This window comes from Dromaius novaehollandiae, chromosome 5 (genome assembly GCF_036370855.1).
Source record: "Dromaius novaehollandiae isolate bDroNov1 chromosome 5, bDroNov1.hap1, whole genome shotgun sequence".
Lineage (NCBI taxonomy): Eukaryota > Metazoa > Chordata > Aves > Casuariiformes > Dromaiidae > Dromaius > Dromaius novaehollandiae.
The window spans coordinates 11,971,489-11,992,948 of NC_088102.1; the positions used below are offsets into that span (position 1 = coordinate 11,971,489).

General features: G+C 36.2%; 1 protein-coding gene across 8 annotated transcripts in view; it reads left to right on the plus strand.

Moving 5' to 3' along the window:
* PPP1R13B (protein phosphatase 1 regulatory subunit 13B) overlaps positions 1–21,460 on the plus strand; it is a 76,396-nt gene that overhangs the window by 33,991 nt on the left and 20,945 nt on the right. For 4 of the 8 annotated variants that reach the window (XM_064512022.1, XM_064512023.1, XM_026111394.2 and 1 more), the window contains 3 exons: positions 75–194; positions 2,049–2,116; positions 18,778–18,840. In XM_064512022.1, coding sequence (XP_064368092.1) covers positions 75–194; positions 2,049–2,116; positions 18,778–18,840 — 251 coding nt within the window. Of the gene's footprint in view, positions 1–74; positions 195–2,048; positions 2,117–16,189; positions 16,379–18,777; positions 18,841–21,460 lie in introns of those variants that run through there. The other 4 variants (XM_026111398.2, XM_026111399.2, XM_026111401.2 and 1 more) reach the window with 3 other exon arrangements.

Here is a 21,460-nt window from a genome sequence, read left to right on the forward strand (position 1 = left end):
TTTTTAATAAGTTCTATAAAACTTATCTTAATTTCAAATAGTTGAGTGATATGTATTTTATTTTGTATTTCTAGAACGTCCCATACCCTTTGATCATATGATGTATGACCACCTACAGAAATGGGGTCCCCGCAGGGAAGAGGTAAAATTTTTTCTTCGTCATGAGGAGTCACCAGCTGAAAGCAATGAACAGAGTGAGTACACTTATCTTGTAGTGTTGGTACCTAAACATACTTAAAATATTTTCTGAAGTGATTTTGATTGTTGTAAAAATAGTTGACAGATGGTTTAAAAGAACAACATAATTTTAGCATTGATCACAAATATGATCTGATGATGCATGTTGTAAATTTTAAACACTTTTTAAATTTAAAAAGTTATTAAAATAGCTCTGAAAGAAGTTAACCAGGAAATACTGGCTTTGTCTTACTTAACTACTGTGTAAGTATGGGATAGCAAAGATAAGAACCAGAGAAGCTGTCTTTGAACTTAATTCTTAACAGCTTTCTCTTACATGTATTCACCCATTTGCCCTTTGAACTTTTGTAAAATTATTTTGTTACTCACAACATCCTGTGGCAAGGAGTTCATCAGTTGATCTGTAAGTTGTATGAAGGACCATCTCTGGATGATCATCTAAAAGGTGTCTACATTTTGAAGGGATGGGATTGATTTTCTTATTTTATTTTATTTTATGTTTTTTGATTTCTCACTCTCTCACCCACCCTGGCAAAAACGAATTAGGGAACTTTTTTGCCTCCTTTAGAAGCCAGATTTAAAATCTGTGTGTGTATACATACATATATGTATACATATAGGAGTAGTGATAATTCACATTCCCAAAAATCTCTGGTCTGCTCATTTCTGTGGAAAAAGTCTTTGTAAAAAACAGTGCTGTATTAAGTGGAGACTTTCTTAAAAGACTGAATAAATAAACGAATGATGAAAATAGTATAGACTGTGCTTAATTTATGAGAAGACTTTGAGGTTGTGCATTATATGCTTTATGGCTGTCAGACTGTCTGAAGAATGGGAAAGCAGTCTTGAAGTGAGATGTATGTTTGCATGCTCAGATTATCCTTACTCATTAGACTAATCCGACTACTTCTGACAACTACATTTTAAGTTTTGGCTGAGTCCTTATTGCTTTAAGCTGGGATTTCTTTTCATCTCTCTAAATGGCTGCTGGTTGCTTTGAATGCCAGATGTAGCAAGCCCAATAATGTATGAGGGATTTTTGTATATATTAAGTCTGTACTTTTAAAATACTCATCCTTTGGGCAATATAGGAGCAATATACATTTAAAATACATTAAGAAATTTAAGATGCATGTGAAAACTTAGCTTCTTGTGCATTGAGCATGTCCCTTTTGAATCAAGCATGCACAGCTTTTTAATTAATCATTGAACTATGGATCAATTTGTAGATTAAAGATCTTACTAAGATATTGGAAAAAGTCTCTCTAATATATGCATTTATAAGCTCAGTTGGAGCTACTGCTTCTTGTGGATGCAGAAATAAGAAACTTCAGTAGTCATGCTCAGTTCATTCCCTTCTATAGCATGGTTGCCTAAACACGAGTTAGAGAAGTAGGACCTACATGTCTTAACTCTTAACAGAGGAAGCCTGTGAAGTAAATGTTTCATTTCTGTTGATTCCACTGCTTACAAAGAATAACCTAATAAGGATTTGGAACTAGCAGAACTAAAATTCACGAGTGTAAGCTTTATGTAATAGCAAACAGAGAGGATAGCACAGTGTTGAGATTAATAATAAGAATGATTAAGTACTTACGTAAAGTATGTAAAATTGCTGAAGTCCCACAATGAGCAGAATGAAACTGTACTGCAATAAATATTGTTACATATGAAATATTTTGTTTAGGGTTGTTGTAAGTAATTACAGAAAGACCTCTTTTTTTCTTCTCAAAGATGGGCTTCTGTATTGCCAGTGCACAAATATATGCAAATATTCCACAAATATTCCACAAATGGAAACCATTTATGTTGAAAACTGGTTTTCTCTCTATGCGATATTTTACTTTTAGGTGGTCGTCAAGCCCAAAATCAAAGAAATGGAATAAATATACCTGTGGAGAAGCGTACAGAGAATGGGGTATGTAATAAATCGTAATGGTTTAATGTTGGAGTGGTCAATTCCACTCAAATATTTGATGTTTAAAAAAATTCATGCTTTCCTATTATGGTGGGAGCTAGTGAAAATGTAAAGATCTTGTTCAGTTGTGATTTTTATTATAAAGTGAGTGTGAGAATACTGCTTTTCTTCATGAACTACGTTAAATTTTCCTCGGGGGGCGGGGGGGGGTAATCGCCACTGCTATGTCATGCAAAGTCCTCAGTATCTAGCTACTGCATTTTCTCACCTGTCTTCCTCTGTATTCCTCATCCTATGTGAGAAAGAACCAGCTATGTTACTCTTGCATACTTGTACTGCCTGTCCAAACATCTGTGCTTGTTTGATTTGCCTCACTGATACTGGTTCATGACTTAGCCTTATGCGTATCAACATGAAAACATATCTATGGATTAGGATATTTTTAGATGTCGATGGAAGAGGTTAAATTCCCCTTGGAGCCACCTTTTTGTATTGGTTTAATCTTACTCACTTGATTCATTTCCTATGCACCTTTTATTTTTCTGTTTTTTTTAAACTAAAATATTGTCAAGTTTCTATTTTAAAATACATGTTCTATAACATAGGCTATCTGTTAGGTAGTGTGCAGTGATTCCTGGTTTGAACATCCTCTGTTACATGTATAATATAGCACATCTTTTTCAAAACTACCATGGCTTCAAAACTTCCTACTTCAGAGCTGAAATTCACATCGTTGCTTTTTTTTCTCTCCCATCTCATCTTCGGTATTAATAAAGACTCTACAAGGCACGTTCTGCTTTCATTCAGCCAGGACCACTCTGCTGCTTTTACTCAGGCACTCTAGCTACATTTGTCCATTTTTTAATACTTTCACATTTCAAGAAAAAACTTGACCTCACCAATTCATAGTTGTATTGTCTCTGCAGAACAGGTTATGTGTAGCAGTTTAGAAAGTTGTTACAAAAAACCTATCACTTTATAAATATCCATAATTCTCTCTTTCAGGGTAAAATAACACTTAAAAAAAAATTAAAAGGAAACAAAACTGATCAGATTTTCATGTTGAGATGTCTTAAAACTCAAAGAACTAAAAAGTAACTTTTGCTGCTTCAGCAGTTTTGTCTTTGTATGTTGCCTGATATTTGGCATCTAAAATTCATGTGCACATTGAACAAAGTGCTGTTTTTTCCATTCAGCTGTTCAGCAAGTTTTCAGCTCTTACCAGCTGTTTTGTGTATGGCATGTGGGTCTAGTGGAAGGAATTATTCTTTTTTCCCCCCTATTCAACAGTTAATCATGTATAGCTTTCTGCATTTCTTTTTCCTGTAAAGAAAACCAGCTGATATCCTGTGCTGCACAGCTCCATTTATCCTGCTGCCATTGTCTTAGTGACAATGTAGTGAGATCATAGTAATGTGCTAGGGGAACATAACTCTTTCATGACCTCCCCAGATCTCTTCTGTGGTGTAAGTCATAGCACATTTACCTCGTTTGATACATAAGTATCTTTGGAAATGCAGATGGGCACATGCAGTATGCCTGGTAATCTGATTTCTTGGCAACACTGAAGTTTATGAAAGTTCAGGTTTGTGTCTAGTTTGGTTTGCTGTTAATTTTATGCATTAAACACAGACATGATAGCTTGATTAACACTGCTATCAGTGTGCCATTCGATATATATTAAAAACCAAAATGTTTGGCCAAAAAATTCTAGTAAGTTAGAGAACCATTCACTTTAAAATGGACTTTCAGCAACTTTACGGAATTACTAAAAACACAACATACATTAATATAACCTCTTTGTTTTATTGTTTGTGTTTTGTGTCAAAAATGGCACAAATTGAGTTGTGGAACGTGTATAAAACTATGATTTGCAATTGTACCAAATTTTCAACTAGAGGGGGAGGGAGAGAAAGAGGTGGCTTCAGGATCAAGGATTTAATCAGCTTATGCTTACGTAATGTGTTAGGCTTATTCATTGTTACTGGCATGCTAAATGTTAGACTAGCTCTAAAATCAATACAACCCAATGGAACACTGAAGACAGCTAAAATCTTACCAAATGTGTTCAGGTATATTTTTGCTGTATTTTATTGCTTTGATTTTTTTTTAATAATTTTTTGTAAACTTAATATCTAGATAGAGCTAAAAGTGTGACATGCATGGAAAACTTTAAAGTGAATGTTTGCCTCAATGTTTGAATCAATAGTCTTGGATAAAATGATGGTCAATCTTCTTACTGGAATTCAATTTAGATAATTTTATGAATTAGTAATTTGTCATATGTAATGTCTTTGTTCTTTGAAACTCTGTGCTCGTGGTCAGCAATTATTAAAATAATGGTGGGTTTAAAATCACAAGATTATATAAATCCTTATTTTTTATCAGATAATCTTCCAAATAAAAAATTAGTGTTAAGAACAGAGTAGGTTAGGTCTCTTCAAACAGTGAAACATGCATTGTTGTAAAACAAATAGTTATCTATAAGTACTCATCTGGGATCTTTGCATTCTGCCTATCCAAGTATAAGGAGAAACTACATGAGGTGGTATAAGTTGACTAGCTCTCCTACTCCTGAGATGACCTTTTGGTGGGTTTGCTTTTATTGACAGCTTTCTGTCTCTGAAGTGGAATTATGCCGCAATCAGGACCTGATCTCTTTCCCCACCATCTAGAAGGCATACATATGTGGAGATAAGACTTATATAACCAAACATGCCTTCCTTTGCCGGGGAGACAGGGTAGTTTCTCAAGAGAGGTTCTTTTCTCTGAAAATAGTTGCCTCTTCCATGCCTTTGTACATGTAACTGAGCCAGTTTGACCTGGACATAAGTGGTAACAAGGGAAATTACAATTCTTTTTTTCCCCCCAATATCTAATTAGAATGAGAGTAGTCAGACATTGGAACAGATTTCCCAGAATCTGAAACTTCCATCCTTGTAGATATTCAGAACTTATCTGAACAAGGTCCTGAGCTTTCCAAACTACTCTGAGTGGAGGCAATTGGACTGGATTGCTTCCAGAGGTTCCTTTCTACCTATATATTTACCTAAATTCTGCTTAATATCTACCTTTTGATTCTGTGATCCTCAGTATTCTGATGCTCTATATATCCTTCTACCATTTAGTAATTTCTTGATTTATATCCGTGGCCACGAAACAGTGGTCATACAATGCTGCCTGCTGTTTACTTCCATATGTTCTAGTGTGATCCGAGCTTCATTCCGTAGAAGGGCCGGTGGTCTGAGAATAGTGAGGAGGAGTAAGTATAGTTCTAGCCACTGGGGGTCACTGGTACATAGAAGAGGGACCAGGAGTTGCCTGTAGTGGTGCAGCTGCCAGTCATCAATAGGAAAATCAGAGTGGATCAGAGATTTACCTAAAGGAAGTACCAGAAAGAAGACTGACCCGATGATGACAGTTTTCCAGATGAAAAGGTAATCAGATGACCAAGAAATTTTTGGAGATGAGACAATGGAAAGGCAAAGGTACATTAGGCAGTAAAAAGGACCAGGTACAGGAAGATGGAAGAAAAGTGTATGGGACAGAGGTAGCCTAGTGTAGTGAGAACAGTGTGTAGGGTTCTTTTTTGTTGTTTTGCTTGGTTTTTAATGAAGATAAATGTTCTTTCATGTTGCTGTAGCTGCCTGGTTTAAATTATTTTTCTACTTGGTAATTTACTCTGGGAAAACAAATTACCAGTTTGTAGTCCTCAGTGCTATTCTATCTTTAACTTCTCTGCTCTTTGTAATATTAAATTTCTACTCTCAGTTTTGGGAGAATGGTATCAGTAAGCCTTTTTTCTTGATAGATATTGATTGAAGCCTGAAGCCAGGAATTATAAAGTGGAAACTGATTTTTATCTCTCACTATGAAATTTGTTAGCTTTAATGTAAAGGAAACTCAGGAAGAAGAGGAAAATTTCATCACCCAGACTGGAAATTACATTCTTGTGAACTTTCTTAGTCTTGAAGCTTTGACAGATAGATAAAGTTGAGAATTAAAATTTTGTGCAAATAGGTAACAGAGACAAACTTTAATGTTTATGGTAAAGTGGATACAATCAGGCTTTTAGTACAAGTTCCAATAGGTGGTCAGTGGTTTTAGGGTGAGAGTCTTCTAACTTCAGGCTGGAGGGGGGGAACTGTTCATGGAAATTCAATTAACAGGGAGGTTAAAACTTCTAGGTTTATGTATACACAAAGCAGCTATGACTAGTACTGAATTAACTGAGGAGAGCATCAGGGATAAATCTGGATCTCTCAGATAATCTCAAATAATTTGTCCATCTTTTTAACTGTCCTTGGAAGTGTAATGGCTCTAACCTGCCTGCAAGTGGGCATCACACGGAAATGCTGGAAGCTCTTGTGACTTGAGAAATCTGATGGCCAAGAGGCAATGTAGTATTTTAGACTGCATAAACATTTTTTGTTTTGCTATGATACTGTCTGCTACTCTGTTAAATGCCATTTAATAATTTGTTTTGTTTTGTGTGCTGAGTTATTGAAGCTTATTGTGGGATATGTGCAGCTCTGTAGTTTCATAAATGATAATGAAATTCAAGTTGTTTAACATTGTTATGACAAATGAGTCAAGTATTTAAACCTTGCAGCATCTGAATTCTTATCTCATTTATAAATAAATGAAATAAAAATAGTTCCCTGAACCAGTCTTGAAAGCATTTTAACTTACAGCTTTGTAGACATATTATGTTTTTAAAATGAAGGAAGAGATATCTTTGGAAGAAGCTCACATTCACGAGGGGTGGCACTCATGCAGTCTGTTTAAAAATGACCAAATAGAAAAGTTGTCAGGCTTGGGAATCTAGATTATTTCAGAGGTCTCATTCTAACCAGTAATTTCATTAAAGGATGATATAGGGTAATTTAGATGCAAGGAACTCTGACAATTTTCAAGGAAAAATGGCTTCTTTTTGAGGCAATTTTCTTGAAAGCTTCCTGGAACTTTTTGGCTATGCAGGAGTCTGGTGATTAAATCAGAACCAAGTTCTCCCAGTTTTCTGCTGGAGCTTTGTCTGCTCCTTTTTAAAGGAGACAAAAATGATTGTATCTGCCACTTTTCCTAGTGTGTTCCCTGGTCTGAGGCATACATTCCTGAGATTCTTATCCCTGTGAGAGGGCAGCCTTGCTGCACCTATGCTTCAGATTTCTACTTCAAGCCCTGGGCCAGCTTCATACAGCTTGGATTCTCCTCAGAACTAATGCAATTCTTTGTTAAATCTCTCTGAAGCATTTTCCAGAGATGTTGCAGTATCCTGCTCTTCAGAAAAGACAAAAACTAATCCAACTATCAAACTTTAGGAAAAAATTACATTAGGAGGTTAAAAAATTACAATCCAAAAATCAGTTTTGATGCATCCAAATAGCTCTTGAATTCTTGCTGGGCTAGAAATCCCAGGCTCTCTATACTTCAGTAAAGAACAGTTCATGTAGGATAAAATATTTGCAAGACTAATAACTGTGTGATCTCATAGAAAGAGCTTTTTTGAAACTGTAAGGAATCCAAATGCTCCTGAACCAGCATGTCACTCTGAGACCTTTTGTAAACTCTCCAGGCAGAATCACATCATTCTTGGGTCTGGAGCATCATGAACCCTCTTTTGACATGTTCTGTGCCATCTCAAACATGTTTCAATCTGTAATAGATTAAGTTCCTGGATGCTTATGTTTTTGGAGGATAATGTGATAAATTTATCACATTACTTATTCTATGATAATTTTCCTGTTATAAGTTAATGCCAACTACATTTATAACTAATAATAACTTTTAATATCTGACTTCATTTATTTTGAGGGATCGAAAGCTAATTTGACTAATTGGGGAGGGGAAACACTCTACTTGCCCACCTGGAACGGTGAGAAGGGACTGTTTTCCTCCATGTTTCTCCATCCATTTACATAATTTTTAATCTCTGTAGACCTAGATACCCAGTATCTCTCTAGCTAGGTATAGGTATGAGAGATTCATTTATAATGTGCAGACTAACACATTTTCACCTTTTTTTGTGTGTTGTATATATATTTTACATTTCCTTGTTTGTCTTTGCTTTCTTGCTGTTCGTCTGAATTCAGTTCATCTCTCCCTGTTCGTTCTCCTTTCTTTAAGTATGATTGGTTTTTGTAGTTCCGCTGCTCTTCTGGGCACTGACAGATAGTTCCCCTTGAGAGGTTAGAGGGAACAAAGATATTTCTCCTGTAATTCATACTAGGCAACAGGGTGCTTCCTGTTTTGCAGGGGGGAATATACCTAAACTGGACCATTTACTTAATCTATGCATTTAGTTTGCACTCTTACAGATCTGATACGGCCTTCCATCAGGCATGGCTCTTCAGTTGTATGGCAATATTTAGTTGCAGATATCCATGGTGGGGGAGAATGAGAAGTCCTGTTGTGTTTGATTAGCCTCCTACTACAGTACTTCATTTCATGTATTCAACTGCAGTACTTTATTTCATGTATTTTTGATCCAATGAACACAAAGTAATACAGTTTGGTTTCTTTTTCCTTGTTTTTTTTTAAACTGCTAACTTAATGAAGCATGTAGAGAACTGCCTCCCAATTGCTTGGCTTTTTTTTTTTTTTTTTTAAGCTAGAATAGTTTAGAATAAATAAATGTTTCTGCTGATGCGTAACATCATGCACATTATATTATGCATGCATATTGTATTATATCATGCACATTATATATTGATATTCACTGGCACCGTATATTTCAATGCCTGTTGTCACAGCTGTATCCTTTTGGAGTTGTTTCAATATCATTTTTAATTTAGTGAAACATTTTGATATTAAACTATTCTAAGGAAGATGAGATTTCAGGTATCTCCATTCCTTTGTTTCTGTACTTCATTTTGGGAGACAGATTATGAAATAGCTGCTTTTGTGCTGAACTCTGAAGAGCTCACTGTTGCTTGAGTTTTCAGGCTGTCCCTGTGTCTCCTTGAGCAGCTTTCCAGTTCTGAGCAGGAGATTCTTCTGGTGCTTACAGGGCCAACTATTCCTTTTCAGGCCACCTTTAGAGTCGTCTCTCTTTTTAAGTAGCTTGTCATCTGCATGCAGGTCAGTGTTTCTTCTCATCTTTTCTAGTCTTTGGGGTTTTTCTTGTGCATTGATGCTGTGACCTCCTTTCTCTGACACACCTCGACATGTTCACTGACTCATTCATTTAGTTTCCTGCCCATCTAGTCTTTGGGCACCTAGCATACCTACTTCCCACCTGTAAGTTTTTCCCAGACAGGAGAACCTTTTCATTTCTCTATTGTTGCCTCTGCAACTGCTTCCTGATCCAATTGTTGTTAGGTTTGTTCCCCTTCCAGTCTTCCTCAGATCAAAGTGAAGAAAATGAAAGTCCCTCTAACTAATCTAGGAGCAAGAAAGTTGAACTTGTTTGTCTTGTCATATTCCTACAGGGCAATCTTACTCTATAGCTCCTACCTTTTCTTGTTTGCAAAAATAAGCCTGTTCTTTATACAGCTAGAATATTCACTGTATTGTGCTTGGACATACAGTCCTTCAGTGTCCTATGGAGACCCATTTGGCTGGATCTCTTGTGTAAGTGGACTGAATCATGCTTGCATTCTTTTCTTGAAAGAATGAAGAATGAACTTGCATGTCATTCTTGAGTTTTACAAGGTAAATTACAGCTTTTTGTGTTTTTTTATCTTCCACAGTATTAGAATTTTTAGAGACACAAGAAATTGGTAATGGGGGTCAGTATTTTCTTTCATGTTTAATATTAAAAATCCTTAGGTCTAGGTTTTGACTTGCAGCTTGAATTTTGCTGTTACACACATGCTTTATTTCTGGCTCATGTCTTCATCTTTTTGTGCACAAGCTTTAAGAAAAAGCTGAAGTGTGTAGGAAAAGTATATAACAAACACAGCATAGGCTATTTACGTAAGACTGTATCATATTTATCTTGAATGTAATGTTTGCCTTTTATATGTCTCTGTTAATAAACTGTCCTTATATTTCACATGGTATGATTTTTCTGTCAATTTAAACAGTAAAAATTAAAGTAATGACTTTCTTGATGTTCTGGTACTCAATTTTTGCACTGATTAGTTAATATTACAAAAATAAAAATGAAACAAATATTTCACATTTTTATTATAAGATAAATTGTCTGTATTCTTATATTTTCAGTTTAGTCCAATAACTGCGAAAGAAATGTGTATTGCTCGACATTTTCCATTGAGTATGAAAAGTGCAATGAATGAGGCTGATCATAGCTGACAGCTGGCTTGATCTTGCCATGATTAGGTCTTTCACTGCTGGCAAAATCCACTAGCCTTTTCCGTTAACTGATCACTGATGATTATAGAGAGACAGCTTTTCATATTGATAAAGAATTTGGGGGAACCTTTGATATGGAATAAGATAAAAATACCCTACCTCCTTTTGATTGCACTGACCAAAAGCCGTCCAGTAACTCATAAGATGTGTGTGGTGGTTGATGTGGCTTGTTTACAGCAAACAGAGCAAACAAACAGTGTAGACAGAAAGTAACAGAAACATGGAATTGAAGCAGGTTGAAGCAATGGAAGAGTTTACAGCTGATGGGCAATACTGCAAAATAAAGATGTGCTCTCTCACAATTACATGGGAAAATAGCAAACAGGTAATTACTCTTCAAAACTTGTTAGTCTTGCACTTTACTGGACATACTATTTAAGTACTGTATTGCTTTCACAGTTGAGTTTAAATGATTGTGAGTTTCATTGTCAGATGACCCAAAATACAGACCAGTTTGTTTTTGATGAACTGCTTAGCTCTGAAATGAAATTCTAAGTAAATCAGATTAGTGTTTGATGGATGCATTTGCTAAGATTTTTAAGTTATATATATTAAAAAAAAACCTTATCAAAAGGTTATTTCAAAATGTCATGGTCAACTTTTGCTTTTAACAATCTAGTTTTTATGGGATGTGCAAGTCACATGCTAAGTTTCAGAACATATCTTTCAATCACAGGTTACTTATTTTCACTACCTCTTTGTTTGGAAATGTTTTATTATACCATTCTCATGTAAACAATATTATATCATGACAGAAAAATGTGGTATTGAAACCATTACTTAAGGGAAGAATAAACACATATTTCATACTAAACATATTATTCGGGAGACTTATAATAAGTGCATTTTAACCATAATGACCTACCATAACAATAAGATGTTGTTTTTCTTCAATCCCCAGAAAAGTATAGTTCCAAAACTCTATTTTTAAAGGAACTTGGGCAGTGTGTTTTGAAAGTTCGAGGCATGCCTATTATTCATAATTACTCTGAGGATAAGGGTTGCTATTATAAACAGGTCTGAAATACTATACGCAGCTACTAATATGAACAGGTTTAAGACTTCTGTGTCTGTTACCACTTTTTTCCTTATCCTTGCAGACGCTTACATTTTAAGTAATGACCTCCAGATACTACTTTCTGATATTGTAGAAGCCAGTTTGATATCATGCACTGTAGCAGATATTCATTATACGGTTAAATCCATTTGAAACTTTGAAAATCTGTTTTAGCTTTTTGTTTTGTCTTTCATTCTGTATAATTAATTTCTGGGGTTATTTTAGCCATTTTGCCCAAAGTAAAGGGCCATCTCACATCTAAGAGTTTTAAGAAAACAATGTGAGTAAACATGGAATGTTTAGAGTCTGTGGCTTATGCTGGACAGGCTTTAAACCCGCATACAGAATGAGCTATTTGCATCAGCAAGTTGGAGGAACTGCTAGCAGGGTAGTCTAGTTTATGGAGAGATGTTGGGATTTTATCAAACATACATAAATTGAGATTTTCCAGAAAACTGTGATATAGTTAAGGCATATTTAGCTATTCAAAGATATTGTTAATGTGTTTACTAGCAAAAATAATATTTTTATTGTAATTTTCCAAGTAAAACAGCCAGATTACATATGTAAATATTAACTTCAAGATTATTTGATTATCAGCAGAAAACAGATGCTAATTGTACTTTTCTTTAATTCCTAATATTCTGGTTGCCTTTTCTGGGTTTAATTAGCTTGTTCATTTCCATTAAGCTAAAAAAGACATGTGCTCTTATCATTGGATTCTTTAAAATGGATTTCTGCTACCGGCATCTTTCTGACCTAATTAAAAAAAAAATGCGAGGCAGAGCTGTGGATAAAGCCATTAAACTGGAAATAATGTCATCCATGTAGAGATCCACAAAAACTCTGTTTATTTAAAGACCAATATTTCTTTTGCCTTTTCATAGTGTCAAATACGGATTTTCACACACACGCTTCAAGTTGTCTTTGTTTTACATGGCACTGGGACCAGCTTTTATGTAAAATGTGGTCAGAGTCTGTTAGAATTCTTAAATTTGGTGATCTCTTTCTAGACTGAGGCTGAATATACTTCAGAAATGTAAGGAGGGCAGGATCAATAACCTGCGGTGGATACTCCATCCTGCGTTTTCCTTTCGTATTGCTCAGGTAGCACAAAAAGGCCACATATTCTGTTATAAGGCCAATTTGATATGGAACTAATATAATAAACTCTGAGGTCTTCCAGCTGTTGTCCCTGTGACTACTGCTCTGCTGAGGACAGGGGCCAAAAGTGTGCTCTGGCTATTATTCTTAGCAATCTTTAAAGATTTGTTGCTAGGCAAGTTAAAGCATCCCCTAAACTCTGTTATTTTGAGGGAGGGTTAAGGCAGAGAAGTTGCACTTGACTGGTGGTCCTCTGCTGCCCCTGCCAATGTTAGCATGGGATGATTAAGAAATCTTTTCCTCGATTCTGCGGGCGAAGAAAATTGTTTCTGTCTTTCCAGCTTTGGCAACTGGATAGTCGTGCAGTCAGAGCTGTGTCCTTTCTTCCCTGCAAAGGCAGCCCGGGGGAAGGCAGGGCAGGGATGGCCCGTGTGGAGCTCCCTGGTTTTGGAAGGCTGAGAGTGCTCAGAGCGTCACAAACTGCTATTCCTGGTTGAAGAAAGCTCCAACCTGCTCCTGTTCGTTTCATAGCTGCCAGCCTGCTTCATTCTGGAAGCATCGTCGTTTGTGTAGCACATTTCACATCCTCCTTCCATGTACTCTTATACCTAGTGCCAGAGCTGTCAGTTCTGTGGGTTTTTATGTAGCTGTATAGATTACTGGTTTTTGGCAGCTCTGCAAAGATAACTCCCTAACCTGGAATTAAGTTTTATTTTTCCCTATTTGCCCTAGGGTGAACAGCTACTTAAAACTGCTATAGATTATGGAAAATTGAATCTTTCAGCATGTCTAGCAAAACCAGAGTATTTGTTTTCCTATGTAGGCTTTGTAAGCCTTCTCAGGAGCAACTTGCAGTACCTGCTGCTGTTTGCTGTCCTCCCCTATTAGGCTGGTGAAGACAATATTTCCTTTTTGCTGTGGCAGGGTTTTGTGCCTCATTAGGGAACCCCACATGGGGGAGTAAATTCTTGAAATCCCGAGTCCAAAGGAGTTATTACTTCTTGGATTCCTCTCTGCTCCATTTTCTGCTGCTGATTCAGTGCCAGTCCTGTCCTCTGCCTGTGTTTATTTTATTTATTTTTTTCCTGTTATCTCTGGCTCTTGATATGTTGCTGTTCTTTTCCCAACACTGATAAAAGAACATTTTCTTTCACATTTGTTCTGTGTGGAGGTATTGTTACTTTTACTGCACAGGCTCTCTTGGGGGGGAAAAAAGATGACTATTAAGAGAAGGATTGTTTTTTAGCTCAAAAGGCCGATGTTCCTTATCTGTGCCACAATTTTAGGGTGGCCAGCTTATCCTGTGTAAAGAATAAACAGTATAGCTAAGTTGTGAATGGGCTATACACTCCCTTGTCTTTAGTAGCTCCTCTGTAATGGGTTGTGAATAAAATTGTAGGTGGCTGGAAGTAGTGAGGTACAAGCAGAAAAACATTATTGCTAGCCCTTTTGATAGCTAGAGTCAAAACCAGCCATTTTGGGGGTCTAAGGCAGAGCCTAAGGTGCAGACTTTCTCACCTCCTTGCCCACTGGTTGGTTTTATATTTTATCTACATTATATCTATGTTGGACCTTGGCAATTGTCTCCAACTGTGACAGGTGTTAAAAATAGAGATGAATGGACTTTAGTACTAGAAAGATAAATAGTAAATGAAGGAATAAGGTTAGAAGTGATGGAGGTGAATGATGAGAGAGGCTAGAAACCATAGGAGGAGGAGAAGTAATTCATTTTACAAGAATATGCGTAGGAGAAGGTGAAGCTTGGCCAGTTTCAGGAGGCTTGAGGTACCTACACTGTCTAGTGCAGAGCTCTGGGAAGGGAGTGAAGAACAACAGTGTGGGATGAAGGTGTGAGCACCTATCTCAAGAAGAGCGAAGGGAAGAATAAGGAAAGAGAATGACGTGGTGGCTCTTGCAAAACTCGAGAAAGACCCAAAGAGATAGCGTGCAGAAAATGGTTGATAAATTCTGGTACCATTCTGGTTTTCTTTTTCAATTAACCTGTTGAATTCTGATTTACCGTGGCTAGTGGCTGCTAGGGGTTGCCAGAACTAAACATGAGATTACCAGTCATTATGATGGTCTAGAAAGCTTTTGAATACCTGTTGTTTTTCTTTAAGCTCTTATTCCTGAAATACTATTCCATAGTATTCTCAGATGTGGGTTTAGTAGATGTTTTACTTTCAAAGTAAATTTCAGTTCTTACCAGTGCAAACTTAGAAAATGATCAAAAAATATATTTATGGCTTGAACAGGAAAGCAAATAAATGAACAAAATAAAACTGCATCCTAATTATCATCTTTTTTGAGAATCTATTTCAAAAAGTCAATGTCATGGGTTTTTGTTTTTAATATTAACATAATTAGATTCCTCTTAAACTGAAAAGATAGTTTTCTGATGGGAATAAAGGCAAAAGACTACTGGATTCTCTCCTTTTTGCTTGAATATCTGACTACACTATGTTCTTCTACTTGTCAAAGAATGAGTTCAGATGCAATTTTTCCATTACCGCTGTGGGTTGCCAGTGAATAAGCCATTTCATAATAGCGTGGAAGTATGTAGACTGAGTACAGAAAGAATGAGGAGGTTGTGACACCAGAAAGAACAGCATAGTCTGAGGATAGAAATAAAGGAAGGAGGATCAAGAAAATGAATTTTCAGAGTAACAAGGCTCACATGCAGAATTAAATATTAAAGGAGGTTTCTTTTTTTAATTAAATGTCTAAGGTATGACTTGTTCTCAGGCTGCTTGTAAACTGGTTTCCACACTATTTAATTATTGCTGTACCATACCATTCATCTCACCTTTTTCAAAATATTAATCATCAAATGGCAACATTTTAGCCTGGAGTGGGAGAGTAATATGTCAGAAGCTGAAACTCCAGTTGTTTAGAAGTTCTGTCTCTCACCATGACATTTTAGAATGACATGCTATATAAAATAAATACAGTTTTCTTTAAGATGCTTGTCAATACTAAGAAATTAGGCAATATAGGTGCAAAATATTTTTGTCCATATGAGACATCCATAATATTTTCTCAGTGTCTAATAGTGCTGTGTTTGCTCTATAGCATTTTATTTAGGAGTTCATCTCTATGTTTAAATGCTCATCAGTGTTCACTGAATCAATGAAAAGAAATTTACCGTTCAGCAAAACTGTCTCCTTTGATGTATCACCATGTAGCAAATGAATCTGTGGACTCTGGAGGAGTAGATATTTGTAGTGTTTTTTTGTTCTGTTTTGGGGGGGGGGTTGTTACTCCTTTAGAAGGCAGTTCTGTAGGAGGTAGGTTCCTCTTGCTGGAGGAGAAAGGAGGAGGTCTGGACCTCAAATGTGATAAGCTTATGTTTGTAATGAAAGATGAGCAATTTCATGAATGAAATTATACTGTTCATACAAGCTATTAATAAACTTAGGAATCTGAGAAACCAACAACCTCATTAAAGAGCTGAGCAAATACACGGCTTTTTTTGCCTTACATGCTATTAGGTTCCAAAGAAGGACTTTTGATTTCCTCCCCCCCCAGTTGTTTTGTTTGCATACAGTTGAATATAAGCAAACTCAGTTAAGATGAAATGCTCTAAAGAAATTGATTGATTCAGCCAGCTCTTTACAAGGCAAAACTCACTAATTTTCATGATACTTCATAAATGTTACTGCCTGTTTTGGAGACCTGAAATCAATTACAATCTTTCTGAAAAGAGTCAGCTTGAAGAATTCTGCTTGGTCTGTACTACTTTTGCCATGTGGATGAAGAAGAAGCAACTGCGAGTGAAGTTACAGGTTTAAAACTTTTTTTTCCTCATCTGCCTCTTCTTTTCATTCCTAGATACTATGTACTTACTTTAACTGAAAGATGCACTTACTGGTATTCAGTAAGGTAAACATTAGAAGATTTCTCATAGGGAGTTTATATTTAAATGGTTAACTATCACTGTTTCCTCTGCTTTTTTGTTTTGGCCTGTATAGAAATTTTTTAAGCATTGCACTTTCTAAATGGAATATCTTAGTAGTTTTATATGCTAATATTTGCATTCATCTTATAATTCATCTTCTGTTTTACATACAGTAATAATACAGGTATTTTAAGGCATTATAAGATATGCTTTCAAATATGTTTGTTTAAAGCAGTACTTATTAGTTCTGAACTTTTGAATCAAACTTTTTATTTTCTGGTGCTTTTACACATCCAGTTTTATTGTCATTGTGCACTCTGTTTCATTTTGCATTTAGAAAATCTGTAGTTTTCACTTGGCGAGATTGCCTTTTTACTGTGAAAAATGTGTAACTATGTAGTTACCTCTTCTTGAATCTGCATATATTTTTAAACAAGACTTCTTAGCAGAATAAAATGTTTTTCTGTTTCTTGGACAGTGTTGTTCTGAAAAATACTAGTAGTAATAGAATGAAGTGTCAACGTTCTTGACTTTAACTGATCATCAAAGCAGAAAGGAGGGAAACATTGTAATGATTTTGCCTAGTCTCATGCAAATTGTGCCTGTTTTTCAAGAGAGCTTACAGGTTTTGGGGAGATACTACCAATTCTTTTTTCAAATTTAATTTATGAGATGGGTGATCCAGAGGAAGCCTTGAAGCCATTTGGAGCCCCTTTTGAGACATACCTACAGAGTTCAGCAGAACCAGATGTAGAGATTTAAGTTCTTCTGGTGGAAGTTCATGGCCAAAGAAGTCATCGGAGCATTAACATACTCTAGGAGCAGCATCTGGTTTTGCTGTTATTTTCTTGTCTCAAGTGAATGGATTTTGACTTGTGGATGGCACTTGGAAAAGCTTCCTTATTTTCTTACCTAATTTGAGCCTTTAAGTCTGTAATTAATATTAAACTCTCTCTTTTTAATAGATGGTGGCCAGAATTGCACACAAGTTATTTGGGCTTAGAGAATGTTGTGAAGGAAATCTGTGTCATAAGTCACCCTAACTTAAAAAGTACACCCTATTAAGTTCAACCTTTTTCCTTTTTAAATTACCATGTTCACTAACAAAGTGTTGAAATTGAAGATCAGTGTTTTGGGTGGTTTTTACCTTGCAGAGGACCTTGTTGTCAAACTAGATCACAACAGAACTGCATTGGAAGTCAACAGAGTAGACCCATAAAAGTAGGGGAGCTAAGTCACCTTTCCTCTTTGCTCTGGGATCTGTGATGTTTGATTCAGCAAAGGGAGGAGGGAGCAGGCTTTTGGTGGGTTTGGTTCTTCTTTCACAGTCTGTAAAACTTTTTGACCATATTCTCCTTTGTGAACATTCATTTGAAACAGAGTTTCAAATACAGCTTTCAATAGATCCAAAACATTTAATTCTCTTTATTTTTCAGCAATGTTGACTGTAATGGGGATAGAAAATGATGTAAACTTAACTTGGTTTACTAATAATGTAGTCATGTGGTTTGGTGAAGATACTGCTTTGTTTATTGAATTATTACAATGTGGGAGTCTGGCTTTTGTGTTGATCCAATCAACTGACTGAATTGCATGTAAATATCTTGCAGCAGATGTTATGCTATTTTGATCTTTTCAACTTTTTTGGCACAATTTTTCAAAAGTTGGTATTCTCTTTCATTTAAAAAAACAGTGCAGTTCCAAAGTTGCAGTATTTTTTTATTTGTTTCGTTTTTTTTTCCTTCCCTGAGTAGCAAAGCAGATATTTGGTATTAGCTTTTGTAATTTGTCTTGTTACACTGCACTTATTTTCTTAGCACAGTGTTGTTTTTTTAAAATTGAAGTAATTGAATGTATAGTTTTAAATTACCTCTGTTTTTTGATTAAAAACTATGAATGTATTAGTGCTTTCTTTTTTTATGTCTAATATTTGGTTTCACATGTCACAGCATTGTATAAATTGCAAATCGTATTCAGTAATTATTTATCTACACTGATTTTGTAGAAGACTTACTAGTTTTGAAATGCAAAAAGTGATAAACCCCCACTATTTCTCATAAATATTCCATAAAAAACCTTAAACAATAGTAACTTATTTTAAAAAATCTATTTTTGTATTAACTGCAAAGAGCCATTCTTGTTTCTAATGTGCATGAATTTTTTAAAAGAACTGCATTCTTTCTCATTTCTATTTTCAAGGCTCAGAACTGAATTTGTCCCTTTTTAACAGTGCTAAGCAGTCTTTCATATGCATACTATATATAACTTACTCTGTTTATGTAAAAGGTGAAAAGTCTATATTCCAGTCAAAAATGTCCAGTCTACTGTGCCAGTACAACAATAATAAAGGTATTTAATATTAATCTAAAAGTTGGAACTGTGCCAGGTTTACGTCTTTGTCTCTCTATTTTTTCTGTTTCTGGTTTCCCTCCCCTCTTTTTGTCTGTACTTTTCCTTTCCTTTCAGTATTTGTCTTCTAGTCTCTGCATTGATATATCCCAGACCTACACTGGCTACATGAATCTCTTACGCAATTCTAACACAATCTCTTAAACAGCTTCTTCTGAAGCCGCACACAAATGCTGTATATCCTAGCAGTAAATGAGGTGGAGCATCCCAGCTGTTTCTCGGTTTCTTCTAACTGGCTGCAGCAAAATTAGTCTTTTGTGTCTCTCCTGTTCCAAGCTATACCATTAGTATATCTCACTTTAGGCTTTTAACACCTAGTCCATTGGCATGAAAACAAACCTTTTAAATCTTTAAAAGGGGATCATCAGGTCAGGAGCTTAGACTGAATTAATGAACTTTCTTGGGACAACCAGGAACTCTGTGTCTCCATGAGAAAGAAGGCATTCACCCATGGTTAGTTCTTTGGACTACATATAACTTTCAGTACTGGTGGAAAACGTCATCAGCTGCCCCAGTGATTGAACAGCTGGAGCGTAATTAATAATGTAGCACTGTTAATGGTTGTACATTGACATGGGCTAATGCAAATCTGTAGTGCAATGCATTTAAGTCCAGTCCCTTGATTCACACTTTACTTCCTTCGTTACGGATTCTCACTGCGCAGTGGACCTCTACAAAAGCTTTCTTCACTACTCCAGCAGAGTTCAGATTTCCCACTGTGAAATTTTCTTCTAATACTGTTTTTCTTCCGTGATTTGTTAGCTTTCCCCAAAGCTTGCCTTTGACAGAGCTGATATCATTGATTTTTAAAAAAGAATTCTCTCTGCTTTGTAAACCGAGAAATGTCAAAGCACTAGTCCGGATCTTGGTGCCTTACAGTAGAACAGCAACCCCTGCTGTAGAGCTCTCTTTATTTGAAATCTTGCTTTGGAGCTTTCATAAAGACTCCTTTTCTAGGATGACTGCCACTGCTCTTGGTCTGTCAGACAGATCAGCAGCAAAATACATACTGACATCTTTATGTAAAGGTCATATGGATGTATATTTCATACCCTGTGTGTGTCGCCACGTGGGTACAATACACAGTGCCAGTTTGATGTCTAAAGCTATTCTAGTCTTAAATTATCACAGTTTTAAATACTGCTGATTTCAAGTCCAGAAGCAAATCTGCTGAGCTTGCCTCACGGGACAGTGGGCATATACCACAGTAACAAATGCCAGCTGAAGTTTAGTAACATAAATTTCATCTGTGCATGCAACAGCTGCAGGTTTTTGGTCATTTCAATGTCTCCTTAAAAGGATGGCAGATTCCTGGATGCTTTTCTGGAACTGGTTTTTCAGAGAGACAATAATCAAGCAGTTTATGACTTCTCTGTAATTAATCTGTAATTAAATTCCTGTGACTATAAAAAGAAATACTTAAGACTGTGAAGGACACCAAAGGCTGCTCTACCATAAATATAAATGTTCAGACCATACATAACCAGTTCTTTCTGAAACAGCTGAATATTATTTTAAAATCCTCTTTACCCAAGTTCTTTATGTACCTTAATCAGCACTACAAGACTTGTACTGCCTGGGTTCATCTAAATCTACACTGAAAAGAAGTTTAAAGGATTAGATCACTTCCATAGAAAAACTTACTCCTTGGCTACTTTTATCACATTGATGAGCAAGCCATCATGCCTTGCTAATCAAATAGAGCTTCTTGGAATGGCACAAGCTTCCTATGTATCTTCAAGGAATTTCTGTCAGTCTGTTTTGATGTACCTAGCTGCCAGAATATTCTTCAGACTACTCTAGCTGCAGTGGATACAGAACATATCCATCTTATAATGTAGTTCTGAATACATTGTTTCCAGCCCCAGAGTCAATTTATAAGGTTCCTGTTTTGCCCTGACCCCATGTTCTTGTCCTTGAGTCATAGTTGTAGTTTTGCCATCCTTCTAGATCTGCTGGTGCAACTGGTTCAGGGATTGGAACTGTAATTCAGACCAGTGAAGTGAACAGGCATTAAATGTCTTCTCTCTTCTTTGCCCCCTCCCCCCTTTTTTTTAAAGAGTGTTTTTTGGTTTTTGTTTTTTTTTTAACTTTGGGATGGAGGAGAGGTTTTAACATGCTTGTAGGATTCAACGGTTGGTCCTGGTTTTGGAGTGCAACCTCGCAAACATTGAACTGGCATAGCAAAGGGGACTGCAGTAAGCAGACATTGGGAGTGGGAGGTGAGGGACTAAGTAAAAAAGCTTTTGTCTCTCCAAAGAAGATATGCAGCAGCTTGAGTTGGTTGTCTAGCATAAGGAGAACAAATTGAGAGTCAGAGCTTTCCCTTTCAACAGATGGGACATATGCGAAGTCTGAAGAGGCTGTAAATGCATCAGAAATCTGGAGTTCGTCATGTGGTCTTTGGAGTTTTGTATCTATTCTTTAGTAATAACTTTTTTGTTTCATTTGTCTAAAATTCATCATCTTTGCCAGTGAGGCTTCGTGAACTTTAGGAGACACAAAGTTGGTTTGTTTTTTTCTTTTCTGCAGCTTATTGTGATGAGGAGTTCTTATCTAA